Source organism: Lepisosteus platostomus, chromosome 6 (assembly GCF_059453375.1).
Source record: "Lepisosteus platostomus isolate fLepPlt1 chromosome 6, fLepPlt1.hap1, whole genome shotgun sequence".
In the NCBI taxonomy this organism is placed as follows: Eukaryota; Metazoa; Chordata; class Actinopteri; order Semionotiformes; family Lepisosteidae; genus Lepisosteus; species Lepisosteus platostomus.
The window spans coordinates 67649560-67669855 of record NC_142616.1 but is presented as its reverse complement, the minus strand read 5'-3'; the positions used below and the strand labels follow the sequence as shown (position 1 = coordinate 67669855).

The following is a 20296-nucleotide window of genomic DNA, read 5'->3' as shown; positions in this document are numbered from 1 at the left end:
AGATCATTAAAAGATGCCTCCCTCTCTCTCAGCTCTACCCACTGTCCCACACTGCCTCTCTCTCTCAGCTCTACCCACTGCCCCACACTGCCTCCCTCTCTCTCTCAGCTCTACCCACTGTCCCACACTGCCTCCCTCTCTCTTTCAGCTCTACCCACTGTCCCACACTGCCTCCCTCTCTCTCTCAGCTCTACCCACTGTCCCACACTGCCTCCCTCTCTCTCAGCTCTACCCACTGTCCCACACTGCCTCCCTCTCTCTCTCAGCTCTACCCACTGTCCCACACTGCCTCCCTCTCTCTCTCAGCTCTACCCACTGTCCCACACTGCCTCCCTCTCTCGGCTCTACCCACTGTCCCACACTGCCTCTCTCTCTCAGCTCTACCCACTGTCCCACACTGCCTCCCTCTCTCTCTCAGCTCTACCCCCTGCCCCACACTGCCTCTCTCTCTCAGCTCTACCCCCTGTCCCACACTGCCTCCCTCTCTCTCAGCTCTACCCACTGTCCCACACTGCCTCCCTCTCTCTCTCAGCTCTACCCACTGTCCCACACTGCCTCTCTCTCTCTCAGCTCTACCCACTGTCCCACACTGCCTCCCTCTCTCTCTCGGCTCTACCCACTGTCCCACACTGCCTCACTCTCTCTCTCTCAGCTCTACCCACTGTCCCACACTGCCTCTCTCAATTCAATTCAAGAAGCTTTATTGGCATGACCAATCAGTGTTGCCAAAACATATACAATTACATAACATCTACAGACTTTTGCAATATAAACACGTCATAATACATTTACATACAAACATATGGAGCATTATTGGCAGGCAGACTCACTGTTCCTCAGGCTGGGATAGGAGATCGCATACTGGGCTGCCAGTTCAGCTGAGTTCCCTTGTCCCTCTCCCAGTAGGATTGGGACCCGTTGTGATTCTGGCAGGTGTGGCAATTCTGGGATTAGGTTTGTAAATTTGTGGAAAAATGTTTGTCTCTCTCAGCTCTAACCCCTGTCCCACCCGGCCTCCCTCTGCCTCCCTTAGCTTCCCTGTCTCTCAATCCCACACTGCCTCCCGGTCTCTCCCAGTCCATACGGCCCTACTGGAATTTCTGTGGCCCCGGTCACGTGTCGAAGGTGACTCTTCCCTGTTCCCATCAGGCGCGGGTCGCGGCGGTTGCCCCGGAGACGCGGCGGCGGCCCGCCCGGCAGAAAGGGAGGGCGCGTGTCCCCTTTAAGGCGAGACGGGCTGCGCGGTCGTGTCTCGCGGTAATTGCTCGAGCCTGCCTCGCGAGAGCTCGCGAGCGCCGCCGGATTGGCCAAGAGGGGTTGAATGTAAGATGGCGCTCAGCGAGATCTGAGGAGAAGAAAGAGAAGAAAAAATTAACACAAGGAAGAGACCGGCGAGCGGGTCGCACGCAAGGCGAGAGATCATAAAAACCCGAGCTCGTCCCCTGGCGCAGCAAGAGGACGGGGTCAGTCCCGGGGGGTAAGCGGGGACAGCCGACAGCCGAGGGAGACGGAGCCGGCGAGGGCGGAGCGGAGCGGCCTGGCCGAGACACAGAGGGGTAAGGCTGGGGAGGACTGTCCTGGCGCAGACGGGGGTCTCCGCGCTGGCCGCCGCCGCCGGTCTGGCCGCCTCGGTGGGGCTCCCCGGCCCCCTGGGGGCGCCGCCCGTGGGCTCTGGAAGCGCTTCAGGGGGGCGCGCTCACCGCGCTCTGCTGTTGTTGTGTGAGGTCGGGAGCGCGCTTCCGAGAGTCCGGGGGGGTGACGGGAGCGCGCAGCGCCGCGGGCACGGCGAGCTGTGGTCCCGATGCGCGTGCGCGCAGTCCAGACCACCCCCCCCCCCGCTATAGTTGCTTGTAATTAATGGTGCTGCTGAACAAACACTGCTATCTCTGCTACGTGGTAGAGTAACCGTCAGGGTTTTGGTATTCAGTGTAGTTGTTAATGGGCACCACGACGATAATAAAAATAATTAAATAGCAGGTGCATTTCATATAGCGCCTTTAAACGCAGCAAATCTATTTTAACTACAGGAAAAAATAATCCAGACTCATGCGATATGGTCATAAAGCATAAAACACCCATGTAAAGGTTGTGCTGGTCAGGCCTCTGGTTGTGATTTAGCAGAGAGCTGACTCTGGCAGTAAGAAAGTCGCTCTGGCGGTTGTGCTGCGCTCAGGGATGCTCCTGTCAGGGATGAAGAGTGCGTCGCGGCCAGGACCCCTCCCTGCTGTCCACACGCCTGGAGCCAGTCGGGGCTGGAGCTCGAGATGATCACTTCTGAGGGCCGTGCAGCTACAGTGGACAACCTTGTCCTTCGTGCTGCGTGTCCCTCCCTCTTGAAAAGGGATCTTCCAGCGCTGCACGAGCAGAAAGAAGTAGCACTCCTCTTGGGCTGCGGAGCCTTCTCCAGGCACGAGTCTCCAAAGCCGGAAGGCTGTTCCTTCTTCCTGCTGTGCAGCGTGGAGTTCGCCTCCGCAGCTGTCTGCCGGGGCTGGTGGGAAGCAGCTGGCCAGCAGGGTCGGGTCGGGTCGGGGTGACCCTCTTACCCAGATACAGATCACCCGAAGAAGACTCCACAGCGGAAACATTGTTTCTTTTCTTCTCTTTTCAGCATGAAATAAACCTTTACTTGTTCCTTTGCAATCGATGCAGCTGCCTACTTGACCTAATTCTGAAATGTCATTTTTGAACAAGAATGGCTCTTGAACTGCCGTGGTAATTCAAGAGTTGTAAAAGTTTGTAACCTCATGTGTTGTGATAGTGGTGAATTTTGAGGGGATTAGTGTGGGCAGTGCGTGCCCATCAGGACGGCGCGCCGGAGCCTCACTGGGCCAGCAGCTCGGCTCGCGGGTCGCAGACCTCGGCTGCACGTGGCGTCACTGAGTTGGGCTTTAAGGGCGCAGGGCAGCTCTTCGGCTCGTCGATCTTTGCACAGGAAACTCGGGAGGCCGTTGGGCCCGTCGAGGGCGCTGGAGAGAGACGCTGGGCTCTCCTGTAAAGTCGTTGATTGGTTCAGCGCACGTCGAGTCCGCGGGCCGTGGTGAGAGGTGCTGCGCTGGCGCGGTGGGGTGGGCTCCGTCCCACAGGAACACGGAGAGCTCCGCTGGCGAGCCCGGGTCCGGCGTCCCTCCTGAAGCCCGTACAGGCGTGGGGGTCGGTCTGGCTGCGCTGGGGAGCTGCTGCCGATCGGCTCCGCTGGACGTCCTTAGCGGGCCTCGGCGTTCGGGGTTGGAAGGCGGGGCAGCGCTCCGGTGGGCGCTGTCCTCTCACGAGGGATCTGCAGGCGTTCGCATGCAGCCTCGCGCCCGGGGCCCGATTTACCCGTCCGGCCCGGCCCGGCACTTCGAGGCCCGCGGAGGCAGCGTGGGGCTGGGTCTCCGGCGCCGGCCCGAGGGTCAGGGCTCCGCGGTAGCGGTGTCGATTTCCAGAGTCGCCCCGGCGCATCGATGAGCCGAGTGAAGCTGGGGCTGAAGGGGGGGTGGGTGGTGTCAGGCGCTGCAGGGCTGGGAGGAGGAGGGTCTGCTGGCCAGCTCTCCCTCTGACCTGTCTTGCGTCCTCGGGAGAGCGGATGAGCTCTCTGTGAGCCGCCCGTCCTGCAAGCCCGGCGAGCTGAGGGGCTTCGCCGCCGGCGCCGTGGCCATCGCCTTCCAGACCCCGCTGGATCTGCAGGGGCTGGGCTTATCTAAGAGTGTAGTTCATCGGTGGAAGTGTTTCACTGGGGCGGGGAGGAGGTGGCTCTGTGGCTCGGGATCTGCGCCGGTGGCTGGAAGGTTGCCAGTTCAAATCCCACAGCCGGCAGAGGAATCCTACTCTGTTGGGCCCCCGAGTGAGGCCCTTCACCCCAGCTGCTCCAGGGGCGCCGTATAAATGGCCGACCCTGCTCTCTGACCCCCAGCTTCTCTCCCTGTCTGTGTGTCTGTGTCTCATGGAGAAAAGGTTAGGGTCTGCGAAAAGACAAATTCCTAATACGAGAAACTGTATAAGGCCAATAAAGTGATCTTGTCTTGATTAGTGGTTGTGTGCGCGGTGCAAGTGTCTCGCTGGGACCGTGGTCCAGCCACCTCACCTGCAGGACTGGGAAATACCCCAACCCACCCCCTCCCAGTTAAAGTCTAATCCAATTCCGCAGTCCGCAGCGCGGCGAGGGGCCGGCGCCAAACCTGACCTTGGCTTCCATTGAGGGGCGGCTGCTCTGGAGAGTCGGGTTGGCTGGAGTTTAAAAATATGGAGTAACGGTCTGATCAGCTTCCCAAGATTGTACTTTTCACGTTGGAAGATTTGGGATAATTCGCATTTTTTTGGCTAGAAAACAGTAAACTAGAAATCACAATAGCTTGACTAAATAATAGCGCAGTGCTTCCTCTAAGCGGATGCAGTATGGATTCAAACGAGGTGCAGTTGTAAACCTTATAAAATGATGCAGTTGAAAGCAAAACGCTTATTGACATTGGAACATAAATACCAATTCGTTCTATAACCCCTCAAATATGAGAGTCAAATCGCACCGATTTTCTGATCAAAGATACTCGAACAGCAGTCGTGGGGCCAGGAGATTTGCTAGTTTTCCAGTTTTCTGTCTCGCTGCCACTGCTGGGGAGAGGGCGGGGGTGTTCTGACTTGGAGACGCAGGGGGCAGATTGCGGCTTGCTCTGTGGGTGGTGATCGACGGGCGATCGACAGGTCCGAGTCCGAGGTGGCTGGGCGACGGGCTTGGCTATTGATTATCGATTGATACATTTACCTTGACCAGTCAGGCTTACAGCTGGTGTTCCTGCATCCAGGAACCCCGAAGTGCAAGTTGGGGGGGGACAGGCCAGTCTCACAGCGGACCGAAAACTGGATCCCTGGTCCGGCGGCGCCAGGCCCGTTTCTCCCTGGTCCGGCAGCGCCAGGCCCGTTTCTCCCTGGTCCGGCGGCGCCAGGCCCGTTTCTCCCTGTGACGGGAGCAGCTGTGACCAGGGCTGTCCTCTCCTGCAGGAGGCGCTGTCCCTCACCGGGCTGCCTGTCGAGACCTGGTGCCGCCGAAGCACCTTCGGAGCGGGGCTGGAGGCAGCGAGTGGCTCGGCGGCCCCCTGGTGTCTGCCTGCCCCACGGGCACCGGACTGGGCCCTCCCCAGACCCGGCATGGCGCCTCAGTCCCGGCCTGTGTCCCTGCCTCCTGGCTCTGCGCCGCGGCCAGCCTGTCCCCCTCCTGCGCTGTTGCACTACCGCTGCTGTGCGATAAATAATAACGTGCTGGATTTAATAGTGGGGGGGTCGTTCGGGGGAGCTCGGACCCCGGGGGCGCGCCGCCGGTTAACTCCTTCAGCGCCGCTCCCGAGTGCAGCTGCTGGCTTCTAGCAGGGCGACGTGCTCGATTCCTCGGCAGGACTGCTGCTCTCTCTGCGGGGGAGCTCCGCCTGCCCCAGGACATTCACGATGACGGCGGCGTTTCTAACGTGATGTCTTGCAGCTGGTCTGCATGCTGGTCTCGGCCGGTCACTACGGGTTTGTCCGGGGCAGGGAAACACCGGGGGTAAAGGCGCCCCATTGCCCTGCGCTGCCGGTGCGGGAGTCCCGCGGCCACTGCGAGCGCGCCTCGCTCGCTCGCTCGCTCCCGGCGAGGGGGCCGGTCCCGCCCCGCCCCTCGCCGGCCCTCGCGCGGCGGTCGCGGGCGCGGGCGCGAGCACGGGCGCGGGCCCCGGCAGGGGGAGGGAGAGGGCGTTCCGAGCCGGCAGCTGCGCTCTCCGAGGCGGCCGCGGACAGCCAGGACAGCCCGGGGACCGGCCTGCTCAGAGCAGGCCCCGCACTGTCAACTGCGCTCGCTGTTCTTTTGTTTGGGGAAATTGTTTGGGCTGTGCTCACGTTTTTCCGATGCGAGGTTGCTCCCTCAGTAACCGCCTTCTTTATTTACCTAGAGAACGGGAAACCCGATGAGCACCTGTTCTTGAGTTAAACGTGCATTTTTGCTGCACCTTCTGCTTTGTTAACCGCGGCTCGGGAGGTGAAATAATTAATCGGCGGTAGATTAGGAAAAATGTCAACAGGGCGCCGCGATGTTGTTGACTGATGTGCAGTAAGAGTATCCGTATTGTCAGAGACTCCACGCCGCTCGGGTTTTACAGCAGTAAGTTGGACTTTGCTGAATTTAATTTTGAATACCTTGGGTTGGCGCAACACCTCGTTTTACTGATATTTAAGGTAGCTTGGGAAGATCCGCAAGCGGGCCCAGCGGAGTGTGGCCGGGCAGGGAGGTGGAAAAACTGGGCTTCCCAGTTGAAAATACACGGGATATTTGCTGGCACGTTTATTTATTTACCCTGGCGGTTAAAGATCGGGTGTGTGGAGCCTGGAGGGGCTGCTCGGCGCTCTGTCGACTGTGCACTGGAATGCCCCTTTAAATGGAACCGGGCGTTAAAAACTGACGCCAAGCGTGACTTCAATTTTTTGTCTTCGCGTCGCGATGGCCGAGATTGTGCGTGTGGAGTGTATCTCCGTGCAAACAGGCGAGATCCCCCCTGCCTGCTGGACGGGGGGTGGGTGGGGGTGAGGCCGCCTCCACACTCGGTCCTGTGGGGTTACAGGGCAGCACCCTGAGGGACGACCCCTGCTGGCCGGCATCTGTAGTTGCCCATTCGCCTTTTGGCTTTAATAAGCCCGGGTAGTTGTGAGTTGTGACACCCTCGTGTCTCCTGCACAGCCTGCTGGCCAGGCCCGCGGGTCTCAGCCCATCTAGCCCGTTTCCAGACCCAGCTCTGGTCACTGCCGAATCAGTTCCATTATTAAGGAGCCGTCGCGGTAGTTGACAGCTCAGTTCAGTGAAATCCAGGCTGGTTCAGAGCCCTTCTGCTTAGATTTGAGTTTCTGCTCTGACGTCCATGCTTTCTCTGTGCAGCTCTCTCTCTCTGTCCAGCTCTCTCTGTCCAGTGCTCTCTCACCCCCCCCCCCCCTGTCCAGCGCTCTCTCTCTCACTCCTCCTCCAGTCAGTCCAGTTGAATCTCCTTCTTCCTCTCTCTCTCTCGCTCTGACAGATCCCCCAGTGGGAGTTGTGGGCTGCCATGAATAACTCTCTAGAGAACACCATCTCGTTCGAGGAGTACGTGCGTCTGAAGGCGCGCAGTGTGCCGCAGCACCGCATGAAGGAGTTCCTGGAGTCCCTGGCCAGCAAGGGCCCGGAGGCGCTGCAGGAGTTCCAGCAGAGCGCCACCACCATGGTCTACCAGCAGGGGGCGAACTGCATCTACACCGACAGCACGGAGGTGGCCGGCTCACTGCTGGAGCTGGCCTGCCCAGTGAGTACCCGCGCTTTCCCCCTGCCCCCGCCTGGCGCTGCCGCTTGCTCCCTCCCTCTCCATTTTAGGGGTGATGTCACATGTGCCTTTCTGCCTCTCTCCCCCACCTTGTCTGTTGTGTGCTGCTGCTGCTCCTCTCTGCCTCGTGGTCTGTGCTGTGAGGGCTCAGTCTCTCCAGGAGTCTTGAAGCACCATTTGGTGGTGTTTTGTCTGGGTCTGACCCAGTGTGTGTCGCACTGTCTGAACATTGCTCCTTCCTCACTCTGCGACGCTGTGTTTCTCTCCGCGCGCCTCTCCTCTCCTCGCCTCCCCTCCTGGCCTCTCGTTTTCGGCAGACTCTGTCTCCCCGTGACCCCGCGTCCCCGTCCCCCCCTCCTCTCGCGCCCTCGTCTCGCTCTCCAATGACGTCTCTCTCTCTCTCTCTGCCCGGGGGATCAGGTGCAGGTCCAAGTGCAGCAGGCCCCCCCGCAGCAGGCGCAGCAGCAGGTGGCTCCCGCGCAGCTCTCCCCACAGCTCGCGGCCGCCGTGCACCAGGCCTCCGAGCAGCAGATTCAAGTGCAGGTCAGGACTGCGGCGGCCTCTCTCCTCTCTCCTCTCTCCTGCTTGATCTCCATGCTCACAAAAACTAACTTTAAGTGCTCAAAAAGCTGGCGAAGCCAGGATAGTACAGTTAATAAGACGTCCCCCCTGGACGAGATGGGTAGAGGAAGCTCCTTTGCAGTCTGCAGGGAGGAATGACAGCCCTGCATCTCGCCACTGAGCGCTCCTGATGTCTGTTATCAGTTGTCGAGTCCCAGAGTAAACAAAACCCAGAGTAAACAACTGCTAATGGACATCAGAAGGCAAAAGCATTGCTCCACGCTAAGAGGTTAATGAAAATTACAGTCCTTTAAAAGCAGCATGGATTCATTCAGTGAAATTACCGCAGGCGATCGAGTGCACCAGGAATATTGTCAAGGTAACAGTGGCGTCTCTGTCCAACTGCAGTGAAGTGTTGTGACGTTGGGAATTATCCCCCGTTTCCCTGCTTGGTAATGACCATGATTCAGGCCTTGCCTTTAGTGTTGCCTGAGCCGTCTTCTCCATCGTCGTTGTTGCTGTGATCCTCTGTGTGGTTCTGTTCTCCGAATGCCCGGCCCGACCCAGGCTCCTCTCTCCGTCCCGGTCAGGTGCAGATCCAGGGGCAGCAGCAGGCGCAGGGAGGGGCGCAGGTCCTGCAGACGGCCAGCCCCACGCAGCAGCAGCAGCAACAACAACAGCAACAGCAGCAGCAGCTGTCGAGCTCGCAGCTCCAGGCCGTGGCTGCGGCCGCCCAGCTGGCAGTGCAGCACGGGGAGATCTCCGAGGAGCAGCTCCAGCAGCACCAGGTCAGCCGCCGCAAGTCCAGAGGCCTTCGTGTGGCAGGACCGGTCCACCGCAGCGTCGCCCAGGCCGATGCGACCGACGCGCCGTTTACGGCCGTCGACAGTACAGACGTTGCTGGACGTGATCGAGCGCGAGACTAACGTGCCTTCTCGCTCTCTGTAGATCCAGGCTCAGCTGGTGGCGGCGGTGGCGGCCGGCGGGCAGCAGATCCAGATCCAGACCGTGGGGGCGCTGTCGCCCCAGCAGCAGGGACAGCAGGGCTCTCCGCGGGACGGCGAGCGGAGGGGCAGCACGGGGGGCGTCCTGCAGCCGGCCAAGAAGCGCAAGGTGGACATGCCCATCACGGTGTCCTATGCCATCCCTGGGCAGCCCGTGGCCACCGTGCTGGCCATCCCCCAGGGGCAGCAGCAGAGCTACCTGTCTCTGCGGCCGGACCTGCTGACGGTGGACAGCGCGCACCTGTACAGCGCCACGGGCACGATCACCAGCCCCACGGGCGAGACCTGGACCATCCCCGTGTACTCCGCCCAGGCGCGCGGAGACCTGCAGCAGCAGAACATCACCCACATCGCCATCCCGCAGGAGGCCTACGGCGCCGTGCACGTCACGGGCTCGCCCACCACGCTCAAGCTGGAGGAGGACAAGGACAAGATGGTGGTGGCGGGCAAGGGCGTGGCCGTCGCCTCCTCGTCCGCCTCCTCGTCCTCCGCCTCCATCGTGGCCTCCGCCGCCGCCGCGACCCCCGTGTCGGCGGCCACCCACGAGGAGGTGGTCCAGACGCTGGCCAACACGCTCTTCCCGGCGCAGTTCATGAACGGCAACATCCACATTCCCGTGGCCGTGCAGGCCGTGGCCGGGGCCTACCCCAACGCCACGCAGTCCGTCCACATCTGGGACCCCCAGCAGCCACAGGCCCAGCCGCAGCCCCAGGCCGGCCCTCCCCCGGGCTCCACCGCGCAGGAGCAGCAGCTGCAGGTGAGCGCACGGCCGCTGGGGGCTCCCCCTCGCTCCTGTCCCTGGCCGGCTCCGGCAGTTCGTGGGCCGAGCGGGCTGTGCCAGGTCCGGTGCAGTTCAGCGGGTCCAGCTGGTTGCATTTGGGTTTAGGGCAGCGTGTCGGCCGAGGGGACAGCAGGAATGGGCGTTCCCGAGTGAGGCTGCGGAAGAGGTGCAGGCCTGTGGAGTACTCGGCAGTCTGTGGGAATAACTTGATCATCTCTCCCACGTCTCCTGTGTGACCTGTCCAGATCTTAAACACCAGAGTATAGACAAACGTAGACGTGTCCATGCTGTCCTGTGTTGCAACTTTAGTAAATGAGATTTCTTCCTTTAGCCGAAGGGATTCAGATAACCAGGGGACGTTGCAGCAGAGCTGCACTGTGGGGCAGGAGTGTGGCGTCTGTGGGGTTGTTGTCTCAGCTTACACTATCGGAGTAAGCTGACACAACAGGGGGGCTTTAGGGGGGCCGGCTACCCACTTCCTGATCCACCTGTTGGGCGTGTGTTTCCCTGTCGATCTCATTCATCCGCAGAGCTCTTGTGGTAAGGGCGGTAACAGCTCCCTGCGCTCTCTCCTCTCTCCCGCAGGCGCAGACGGTGCAGGTGACGGAGGTCGACACTCAGCCTCAGGCGCCCCCCGACCTGCTGCTGCCCAACTCCCTGAAGCCCGAGGAGGGGCTGGAGGTGTGGCGGACCTGGGCCCAGGCGAAGAATGCTGCTCTGGAGAAGGACTCGCAGACCAAGCTGGCACCGATCGGCCGTGAGTATCCCCTCGTCCCCGAGCCTCACCCTGACCATACTGTCCTGATCTTCTGTGAGTATCGCCTCACCCTGACCACACTGTCCTGATCTTCTGCGAGTATCCCCTCGTCCCCGAGCCTCACCCTGACCACACTGTCCCGATCGGCCGTGAGTATCCCCCTGTCCCCGAGCCTCACCCTGACCACACTGTCCCGATCGGCCGTGAGTATCCCCTCGTCCCCGAGCCTCACCCTGACCACACTGTCCCGATCGGCCGTGAGTATCCCCTCGTCCCCGAGCCTCACCCTGACCACACTGTCCTGATCTTCTGCGAGTATCCCCTCGTCCCCGAGCCTCACCCTGACCACACTGTCCTGATCTTCTGTGAGTATCGCCTCACCCTGACCACACTGTCCCGATTGGCCGTGAGTATCCCCTCGTCCCCGAGCCTCACCCTGACCACACTGTCCTGATCTTCTGTGAGTATCGCCTCACCCTGACCACACTGTCCCGATTGGCCGTGAGTATCCCCTTGTCCCCAAGCCTCACCCTGACCACACTGTCCTGATCTTCTGCGAGTATCCCCTCGTCCCCGAGCCTCACCCTGACCACACTGTCCCGATCGGCCGTGAGTATCCCCTTGTCCCCGAGCCTCACCCTGACCACACTGTCCTGATCTTCTGTGAGTATCGCCTCACCCTGACCACACTGTCCCGATTGGCCGTGAGTATCCCCTTGTCCCCAAGCCTCACCCTGACCACACTGTCCTGATCTTCTGCGAGTATCCCCTCGTCCCCGAGCCTCACCCTGACCACACTGTCCCGATCGGCCGTGAGTATCCCCTCGTCCCCGAGCCTCACCCTGACCACACTGTCCCGATCGGCCGTGAGTATCCCCTCGTCCCCGAGCCTCACCCTGACCACTCTGTCTTGATCTTCTGCGAGTATCCCCTCGTATCCGAGCCTCACCCTGACCACACTGTCCTGATCTTCTGCGAGTATCCCCTCGTCCCCGAGCCTCACACTGACCACACTGTCCCGATCGGCCGTGAGTATCCCCTCGTCCCCGAGCCTCACCCTGACCACACTGTCCCGATCGGCCGTGAGTATCCCCTCATCCCCGAGCCTCACCCTGACCACACTGTCCCGATCGGCCGTGAGTATCCCCTCGTCCCCGAGCCTCACCCTGACCACACTGTCCCGATCGGCCGTGAGTATCCCCTCGTCCCCGAGCCTCACCCTGACCACACTGTCCCGATCGGCCGTGAGTATCCCCTCGTCCCCGAGCCTCACCCTGACCACACTGTCCCGATCGGCCGTGAGTATCCCCTCGTCCCCGAGCCTCACCCTGACCACACTGTCCCGATCGGCCGTGAGTATCCCCTCGTCCCCGAGCCTCACCCTGACCACACTGTCCCGATCGGCCGTGAGTATCCCCTCGTCCCCGAGCCTCACCCTGACCACACTGTCCCGATCGGCCGTGAGTATCCCCTCGTCCCCGAGCCTCACCCTGACCACACTGTCCCGATCGGCCGTGAGTATCGCCTCACCCTGACCACACTGTCCCGATCGGCCGTGAGTATCCCCTCGTCCCCAAGCCTCACCCTGACCACACTGTCCCGATCTTCTGTGAGTATCGCCTCACCCTGACCACACTGTCCCGATCGGCCGTGAGTATCCCCTCGTCCCCGAGCCTCACCCTGACCACACTGTCCCGATCGGCCGTGAGTATCCCCTCGTCCCCGCGCCTGAACCCGCAGCCCTTGGCGTCCTGGTGTCGTTGATTCGTGGTCCGGTTTTCGCCACGTAGTCGTGTGAATGGAACAGCGGGCTGTGGTGTCGTCGGTGCCACAGCGGGAGAAGCTTGGAGGACCGCAGGAAATGCGATAGGGGGGGCTGCGGTCTCACTGCGTGCGCCTGTGTGCAGGACGGCAGCCCCTGCGGTTCCAGGAGGATCTGGTGTCCTGCGCCGTGGCCGAGCTCAACTTCGGGCTGTGCCTGATGACGAGGGGGGCGCACTCGCTGGATGGGGAGCCCTTCGAGGCCGACGTCCTCTACTACATCTTCCTCTGCATACAGAAGGTCAGTCGCAGCCTGGCTCCCCTCTGCTCCTGGGGTTCCGATAGCAGTGATGCACGGACACGCGACAGATCGCTTATCCTCCCGACGTTCCGGAGGGAAGGCGGCTAGAGGCCGGGGTTGGTAGCTCTCGGCTCTCGAGCAGCGCCGCTGGGATCGTTAACGACCACCATCGGTCAGGCTGTCGCCGTGACCGGCTGCCTGGCCGTGTTGTTAAAGACGAGGCCCCGGGATACTGGGGTCAATTAACTGCTAATTACTGGTTACCAGACTGGACGGTCTCCTTCTCTTGTGTGTAACCTTGCTTATGTCAGAGTTCGCCCAGCAACGGCGCTCAGGCCGGTTTTATGTGGCGGCCTGTGCTTTTTGTCCAGTGCTGCCCTGCCTTTCGAGTCTCTGTCCCACCCGGACACCCCAGCACCACGGGATGAACTTGATCGAGTGGGAATAGACGCCACTGATGAAGTGCGTCCAGGCGGACCTGAGCTGCCTTATTAAAACGGAATCAACGCGCAGCTCTCAGAGCTGTCAAATGTCCATGTTCTCCCCTCACTGTTGACGCACTGGGGCCCCCCCAATCCAGAATCTAGTTCAGGGGTGTCCAAGTACGATTCCGGGGGTGTCTTCCGGTGTTTGTTGCACCCAAGCTCTCTGTTACACAGGGGGTCTAATTTTTTATTTACCTGGGTGCTTGTAATATTTGCAGCCCGGTTCACACCCAGGTGCCTTACGGGAAGCTGTACGTTTAACGCAGCGAGTGCTCCGAGTAATGAAACCTGAAGAATTGTCTGCGGTGAGTCGGGTTGTAACAAAAATCAAAAGACGCCCAACTTTCCAGGAGCCAAGCTGGACACCCCTGGTCTGGCTGGAGGCCTGCCTCTTCAGAGCTTCCAGGGCCGTGCTGCCCCCTGGTGGGTGTTGAAGGAATGGTTCGCTTTGAACGGGTTAACGGGCGACGCCCGCGGTCCTTCAGTGGCCTGGGGTCACCCACATACTGACCTTCGCTCGGCTCGGCTCCCCCCAGCTGCGAGCAGGGCTGTCGTGCGGACGACTTGCAGCCGACACCGGGGTTAGGGATTCTGAGACGCCAAGTTGGCGTATATTCAGATTTGGCCCTAGAACCCTTCTAAAAAAAAAACCCTACTAATCTCTTACAGTAATACAAGATATTAAAGATAAGGATAAAGGTAGAAGTGAGTCAGACGATTATCGACTCGCTCCCTAGCTCCCGTAGGTGTGTTTAACGACTTTGTCAGAAAATGAAGCGTTTTTTCAGTGCTGCTTGCCTCCGGAGCCGAGCGCACGCGCTGCGAGGCGCCTGTGCTGGGTTCTGCGGTGGCGGTAGTGGAGCCCTCTCGCTCAGCCTGCCTGCCCTGTCCCCCCCCCCCCGTGCTGCAGTACCTGTTCGAGAACGGCCGCGTGGATGACATCTTCTCGGACCCCTACTACACCCGCTTCTCCCAGTGGCTCCACGAGGTGCTGAAGGACTGGCAGCCCCGAGTGCACCCCCTCGGTAAGGCTGCGCCCCGACTCTCGGCTCGCCCTCATGCTTCTGCCGGGTTTCAGTCGGGTGGACCGCCCGGGGCAGTGCTGGAAACAGTTACTGAATGATTAGCTGCAGCTGATGATAGCATTTGATAGCATGTGCTGTTAGCAGGAGGCACCGGTAGTGTTTTCTTTAAAGCAAGTTACGAACCTTGTGGTGTTAGTCTGATTACGTTCAGCTACATCTGTTTAATTTAAGGTGTCTGCAGCGCTTCTTTGGGGTCTGTAATTTAGAGATCATTCATAACATTGAAGTAAGTCTAACTGAACTTTCATTAATCTCTCTCACTCTTTCTGCCCCTCTCCCTGTGACTGTTTCCCTCTCCGTTCCTTCTGCTCCTACTCCGTTCCTTCTGCTCCTTCTCTCCCTCCCTTTCCTCTTTACTTGGTGTCTCTCTTCCTCCCTCTGGGGCTCATCTCTCTCTTTCTCTCTTCCTCTCTCTGGGGCTCATCTCTCTCTCCTCCCTCTCTCTCTCTGTCTGCTGCTCCTCTCTCTCCCTCTCTTTGTGGCTCATCTCTCTCTCTCTCTTCTCCCTCTTTCTCCCCTCTCTCCTTCCCAGGGTATATTATCCCCAGTCACGTGACAGAGGAGATGCTGTGGGAGTGTAAGCAGCTGGGTGCCCACTCTCCTGCCACCCTGCTCACCACTCTCATGTTCTTCAACACCAAGTGAGTCTGGCATCACTGTCTCCTCTCTCTTTCTCATTCTCTTTTCCCTTTTCTCCCCTTCCTCCCGTTTCTTTTCCTTTTTTTCCCCTCTTAATTTCCCTTTTCTCCCCATTAACCATCGAGAGTGCAGCCCTGCGGTCTGTGGGCCTCTGCTGGCTTGGAGCGTGTCTGTGCTCCAAGGTGTGTTGCTGTCCTTCACGCTAAGAGGGGCTCTGCATGGGTGGGAAAATTGGTTTAATGCCTCCGACCACCCCCAGTCTGCTAAAGGGCAGAACAGAAAGGTGACGTTTCAGTGGATCGCTGTGTCAGCGCAGTGATCGTGCGCTTCCGGACGCTCTGGTGTCCGTGAATAACCAGCAGCAGGTCTGAGCAGGCTCGCCTGATTTGAAAGCTTTGAAGGGTGCTGAAGAAGTGACCCTTCAGAGTGTGTCAGCTGATCGAAACTGGTCCAAGTCACCAGGGTGATGAAAGGTACTGGAGCAGAAGCACTGCTGGGTCACCATAAACTTACAGCATCACCTGCTGAGTCGCTGGAAACCTGCAGGCTGATCACCTGCTGAGTCTCTAGAAACCTGCTACACTTCCAGACAGGCTGAGCACCTCAATCCTAAAACACGTTCCTATTTATCAACACCGTGCTTTTGCCCGCATAGCGACGATAGAGGTGTGAATAAAGGAGGTTGTATTTGATGTTTGTGAGAGCTGTGCTGAAGAAGTGTGGGGACCCGCTCCAGGAGGAGAAGTGTCTTGAAGTATTCGACGGGGGAACGGGCTGTATTTCTCTCGTGGTACCGCTCGTTAGGCAGGAGGGGAGGGCGCGGGAAGGCGGGGGAGATTCCCGTGCCGTTGCTAGTGCCGTGCTGACGCAGCGCCCCCCGCTGTCCCCTGCAGGTACTTCTTGCTGAAGACGGTGGAGCAGCACAGCAAGGTGGCGTTCTCCAAGGTGCTGCGGCACACCAAGAAGAACCCCTCCAACCCCAAGGACAAGAGCACGAGTATCCGCTACCTGAAGGGCGTCGGCCTGCACCACGTGGGCCAGAAGGGTGAGCGCCGGCCGCCGAGATCGCTCGTCCGAACCCCGGCTCAGGGAGTGTGTGTCCCCCCTTTTCCCAGCCGCGGGGGTCGGGTGAAGGGTCCCCCCCCCCCCCTTTGGGTCCCGGGCAGACTCGACCGCTAGGCGCTCCGAGGGAGGTGCTGGCCGACTGGACCAGGATGCTGCTGCTGTCCCCCTGACCCCTGTCCTCTCTCTCCGTCCCTTTCCAGTGACGGACGACATGTACGCGGAGCAGGCCGAGAACCCCGAGAACCCCCTGCGGTGCCCCATCAAGCTCTACGACTTCTACCTCTTCAAATGGTGCGTGCGGGTGTCGGGGTGTCTGGGCGCCCTGGCAGGGGCGAGGACGAGACGACTGCAGTCTGGGTCCGCCGTGAGCCCTTTCAAGGGCTAGAGAAAAGCAAGCAGATGCAAGCAGGACCCTAGTTAACCCCTGTGCCTCATGCATACATGCAAGAATAAAACCTTCGTTAGTCTGGTGTTGTCTGAGCACTAACGAGGCAGGATAATGCCCAGCAGACCTGGGACTAAAGCTGGTCCTTGGCTCCGATCCTGACTGCAGACTCCCTAACCCTGAACCTCACTCTTTAGAAGGTGCAGTCTTGGGAGACTGATTTGTTTTTCCACCTAGAGTTTTAATTACTATATTTAAATGATTTGCTCAAACTGTCAGGTTCACCGTTTTGTCCCATGTGTGGGGACCAGCGAGCTCTGTAGAGCCTGGGTCTTTCTTTGTGTTGTGCTGCTGACCCTTCACCCTTGACCTCTGGCCCCTGACCTCATCTTTCTGGTCCCCCTCCAGCCCGCAGAGCGTGAAGGGCCGCAACGACACCTTCTACCTGACGCCCGAGCCCGTGGTGGCGCCCAACAGCCCCATCTGGTACTCGACCCAGCCGATCTCGCGTGAGCAGCTGGAGCAAATGCTCACGCGCATCCTCATGGTCCGGGAGATCCAGGAGGCGGTCGCCATGGCGTCGGTGCACTAGGAGAGGGGAGGGGCCAAAGGAAGACTCCAGAGAGAGGAGGATAAGGGGTGTTGGGGGCCCGGGGGGGAGGGGTGTTGTGATTTGGACTGTACTCTTGCGCCCTCAGTACTTGCCTCTCTCTCTGTTCCCCATCTGCTCTCCTGTGCCCTCTCTCTTTCTCCTGAATCTCTCTCTCTCTCCCTTCTGCAGTCTCTCCTCTCTTCTCCCCCCCTCTCTCTCTCCCTCCGTCTCTCCTCTCTCTGCCTTTCAGAAAGAGCTCTCCAGAGACAGAAGTCCCCCTTCCCCGGACTGCGCCAAAACAGCCTGGGCTGTCCTCACTCGCGCTGAGACAGACCCGCCACAGGACAGTTACAAAAACAGTTGCCTATCTTAAATGTTTTTTTTTTTAAAGTTGCGTTTTATTTTTTAATCAACCAATAAATGTATTCGTTTCCTTTAGGCAAAGAGCCTTTTATTATTTAAAAGACTACTGCTTCAAAAAGGAAGGAAAAAAAAAACTGGCGTGATATATGCAACATGCATTTTACCGAGCAATTACGATTCCTCTGCCTGGACATGGACAGGTTCTTTTTTTTTTTATTTCTTCCATTGTAATTCCCTTTCCTTTGATCGTTTTCTTATTTAATGGAACGAAAGCTGGTCTCTCTGACCTGGCTCCTATCATGAGGAGCAGCCTGGGATCTCATCCTTTCCTTCCATGACCTGCAGTGCTGGGATGGCGCCAGTCTGTTGGAGGCTTGTGGGAACTTGACTATTGCCCGAATACGCTCCGCGCCTCGGAGCGGGAGAGTCCGGAGGGGAGGCGGACAGGACGACGTGCAGCAAGGAAAGAAATCGAAACCCGGAATGGACTCTCTTGGCCGGGAGAGAGCTGGGTGGCTGCGAGGAGATAAAACGGAATGCGAGTGGGAGGCCGGCCGGAGGAGCCGACCGAAGGGACGACGCCTTTCAAAGGATTTTCTTTAAAATCTCTGGAGGATCCCTCGCGATCGGCGGCGAAATGGCCTTTTCCGGCCACGGACAGTACAGCCGGCTGGTTTTCTTCTTGTGTGTCCTGGGGGATTGGGAGACTCGCTCACTCTTCCCCAGCCCTGCCAGGTAGTCATGAGCACCACCCCAGCGCCCCCTGCAGGCGCCGTCTGGACAGTCCGTTACAGGTCTCCGGGCTTCAGAACTGCATTGTATCATAAACACTCTTGTATTATATATGATAAAAAGGAGACCACTTTTTTTTGGTTGTTTTTTTTTTAAATTCCTTGTCTCTCTCATATATATTCGTATTCTAGTCGTTTATCAAGGATGGCAAAGCACGTGTTTTCAAACATGCCTTTTGTACAGCGAGTCCCTGTCCTGTGTGCTTCTTGTTTTCCCTTCGTGCTGGAAAAGGGAGGGCGGGTCTGGGGGGGGAGTTCACTGGCTATGGGGTCACCCCTGTGTTTTCTCCTCATTCTGTTGGTCGTCGGAGCTGGGTTATTGATTTATTGGGGTTATTGGTCACTCGGGAGTGGCGTGGTGGAGACAACTCTGGACTCGGAGAGCTCCACACCCTTTGAGTCTTCTGGAGCTGCAGGGTCACCCCGATTGTGTGTGATGGACGTGTGTGATTTGGTCTCCCAAAACAAAGCCTGCTTCAGCTTAGTTTTCAGATGTTCGGTTACTACTCTTGTATTGAGAGAGAGCTTTAGAGTAGTCTGAAGTCATTAGTTTTGTGTTTGTGGTGTCTGCACCTCGTTGGGGTGTTGGTAGTAATCACGGTTGATGATGGATTCTGATGGGAGAGGCTGGTGTCTAGCAGAGCAGGTGATGTTTATTTTTGCAGCTGAACCCCTTGTTGCGGGTCTTGAGCTTGTGGTGCTGGAGAGACTTTTATGCGCTGTGTGTGTGTGTGAGCTGAACTACTTCAGCCTTAGTTCCTGGACAAACCCTGAGAAATCCCAAAATCCCCAACATAAATTCTCCACCCTCCCACTCAGATGGTAACCTTCAGTCCGGTGTGTCTTTGAGGTCATCGGGATGACCAGGCTTTAGAAAGAAATGTCAGTTTCTGATGTTCAGTTAAATTTCGAAGCTTAATCCCGCCCAGGTGCCCAACAGATGTCATAGGCCTCGAAAAAGGAGCCCGACTCTCTTGGCTTCATCACGCTTGCATTCCAGACCCTCCAGTCCTTTCCATCCTGCTGTGGGTCTTCAGGGCTGCCAGTCTGCGAGTCACGTAAATGAAACTGTTGAATCATCCACCCAGATGAGGAATGAGGACGGCAGTCGAGTGGCACTGCGCAGGAGGCTTCTGCCCTGTGGTTCCTGAACTCTGTGCACACCATCTTAAATGGGCGATGTGCTTAGGCTTTAAGGACGCATGATGAAAAGTAACAGAGCAGTGTGTCAGTTTTGCTTCCTGTCCCAAGGTTCCTGGGTTTTACGCATGTGTTGGCCAGTACCTGGTGCTGCTCCTGGCGCATGTGTTTTTGCAGTCAGGTCATTAGCTATTCGGCCATCTTGTTCACCAAGTTACCCACAGCTCTTTCATCTGAGGGTCTCCTCCAACCTTTCCTTTAATGATCCGATGATGTCAGCTTCAAGAACCGGGCTGCTTGTTCCAGACTCCAGCCTCCCTTTGTCTAAAGGAACACTTCCTGTTCTCGGTCCTAAATAGTCAGGCTTGAGGTTTAAAGGTTACTTTGTTGTAGTGTGTTTTGCAGTGTGTTTTACAGCGAGATGCACCTCGAGGAGCTTTGCTCGATGATGTTGCAGCAGGGGGCTAGAGCAAGCGTGGCCGCACATTAGCGTGTCAGACTCGCAGACTGGATTGTTGGTGCATTATCTATCTGTCAGTATAGTTTTCCAAGCAGGCAAATCTGTGCGTGACAGCTGAGAACAGGAGAGGCTCAAGGTATTATTATGCATGACCCTCTAGCTTGCACTGCAGGGCCACAGTCTGACCTGAGGGGTAGGTAACTACTTTATAGAGGCTCACAGCATGATAGAAGAGCATGAACATGAGCCCTTGGATAGACCTTGAGAAATAACTGTCAACTTAGCCTTGAAGTATTTATTATGCAGAAACCAGCACCTTTGTTTAAGGTACTCATCCCCTTACAGCTGAATCAGTGCAGGCCAAATGAAAAAATGCACAAGAGTAAAAGAAAAACACGTGCTATTGTACATTAGTGATTACTGGCAAATCACTGCTGATGATGAGATTTAATGCACATTGTTCCTTATGAAGGCAGAGCCTCTCCTGTCCACAGCGCACCTCCACAATGAGGCATGGAGACTGTCCTGGGGAGGGAGCCCAAAATCAAGGAGACCCCAGGCACGAAGAGGAGGTGACAGGTGTTTAATGTCTGCCTCCTGCTTGCGTTCCTGGCTCCGATAGGGGAGCGGTCTCCGTGTGAAGCAGTGGGGGCCTGCTCCGCAGTCCTGGAAGTCCTGATCTGTGCTTCACGCTCTCTCCTGGCCTTGTGTCCGTACAGTACAGCAAGGGCACTGGAGCACTGGGGTAGTCCAGTCCCCCTGACGGGGTGTACTGGAGTCCCTGTGAAGCCCAGCGCCCTCCCTGCCAGGAGCACCGCAGGCTGGGCGCCACGGCGAGAT

General features: G+C 58.3%; 1 protein-coding gene across 3 annotated transcripts; it reads left to right on the top strand.

The window, feature by feature from the left end:
• Window positions 1-705: 705 nt before the first annotated feature.
• qrich1 (glutamine-rich 1) lies at window positions 706-18043 on the top strand. 3 transcript variants are annotated; one of them, XM_088637187.1, is made up of 13 exons: window positions 706-954; window positions 1150-1556; window positions 7008-7268; window positions 7707-7829; window positions 8438-8635; window positions 8796-9608; window positions 10218-10389; window positions 12297-12451; window positions 13847-13961; window positions 14554-14662; window positions 15554-15705; window positions 15926-16016; window positions 16519-18043. In XM_088637187.1, exons 3-13 carry the CDS (start codon window positions 7035-7037, stop codon window positions 16700-16702), a joined length of 2346 nt encoding a protein of 781 aa, XP_088493313.1. In that variant the 5' UTR covers window positions 706-954; window positions 1150-1556; window positions 7008-7034; the 3' UTR covers window positions 16703-18043. The 3 variants fall into 3 exon arrangements, with proteins under 3 accessions (XP_088493313.1, XP_088493312.1, XP_088493315.1); XM_088637186.1 differs by having other exon boundaries at window positions 706-1556; XM_088637189.1 differs by lacking the exons at window positions 706-954; window positions 1150-1556 and adding an exon at window positions 5702-6103.
• The last annotated feature ends 2253 nt before the right edge of the window (window positions 18044-20296 follow it).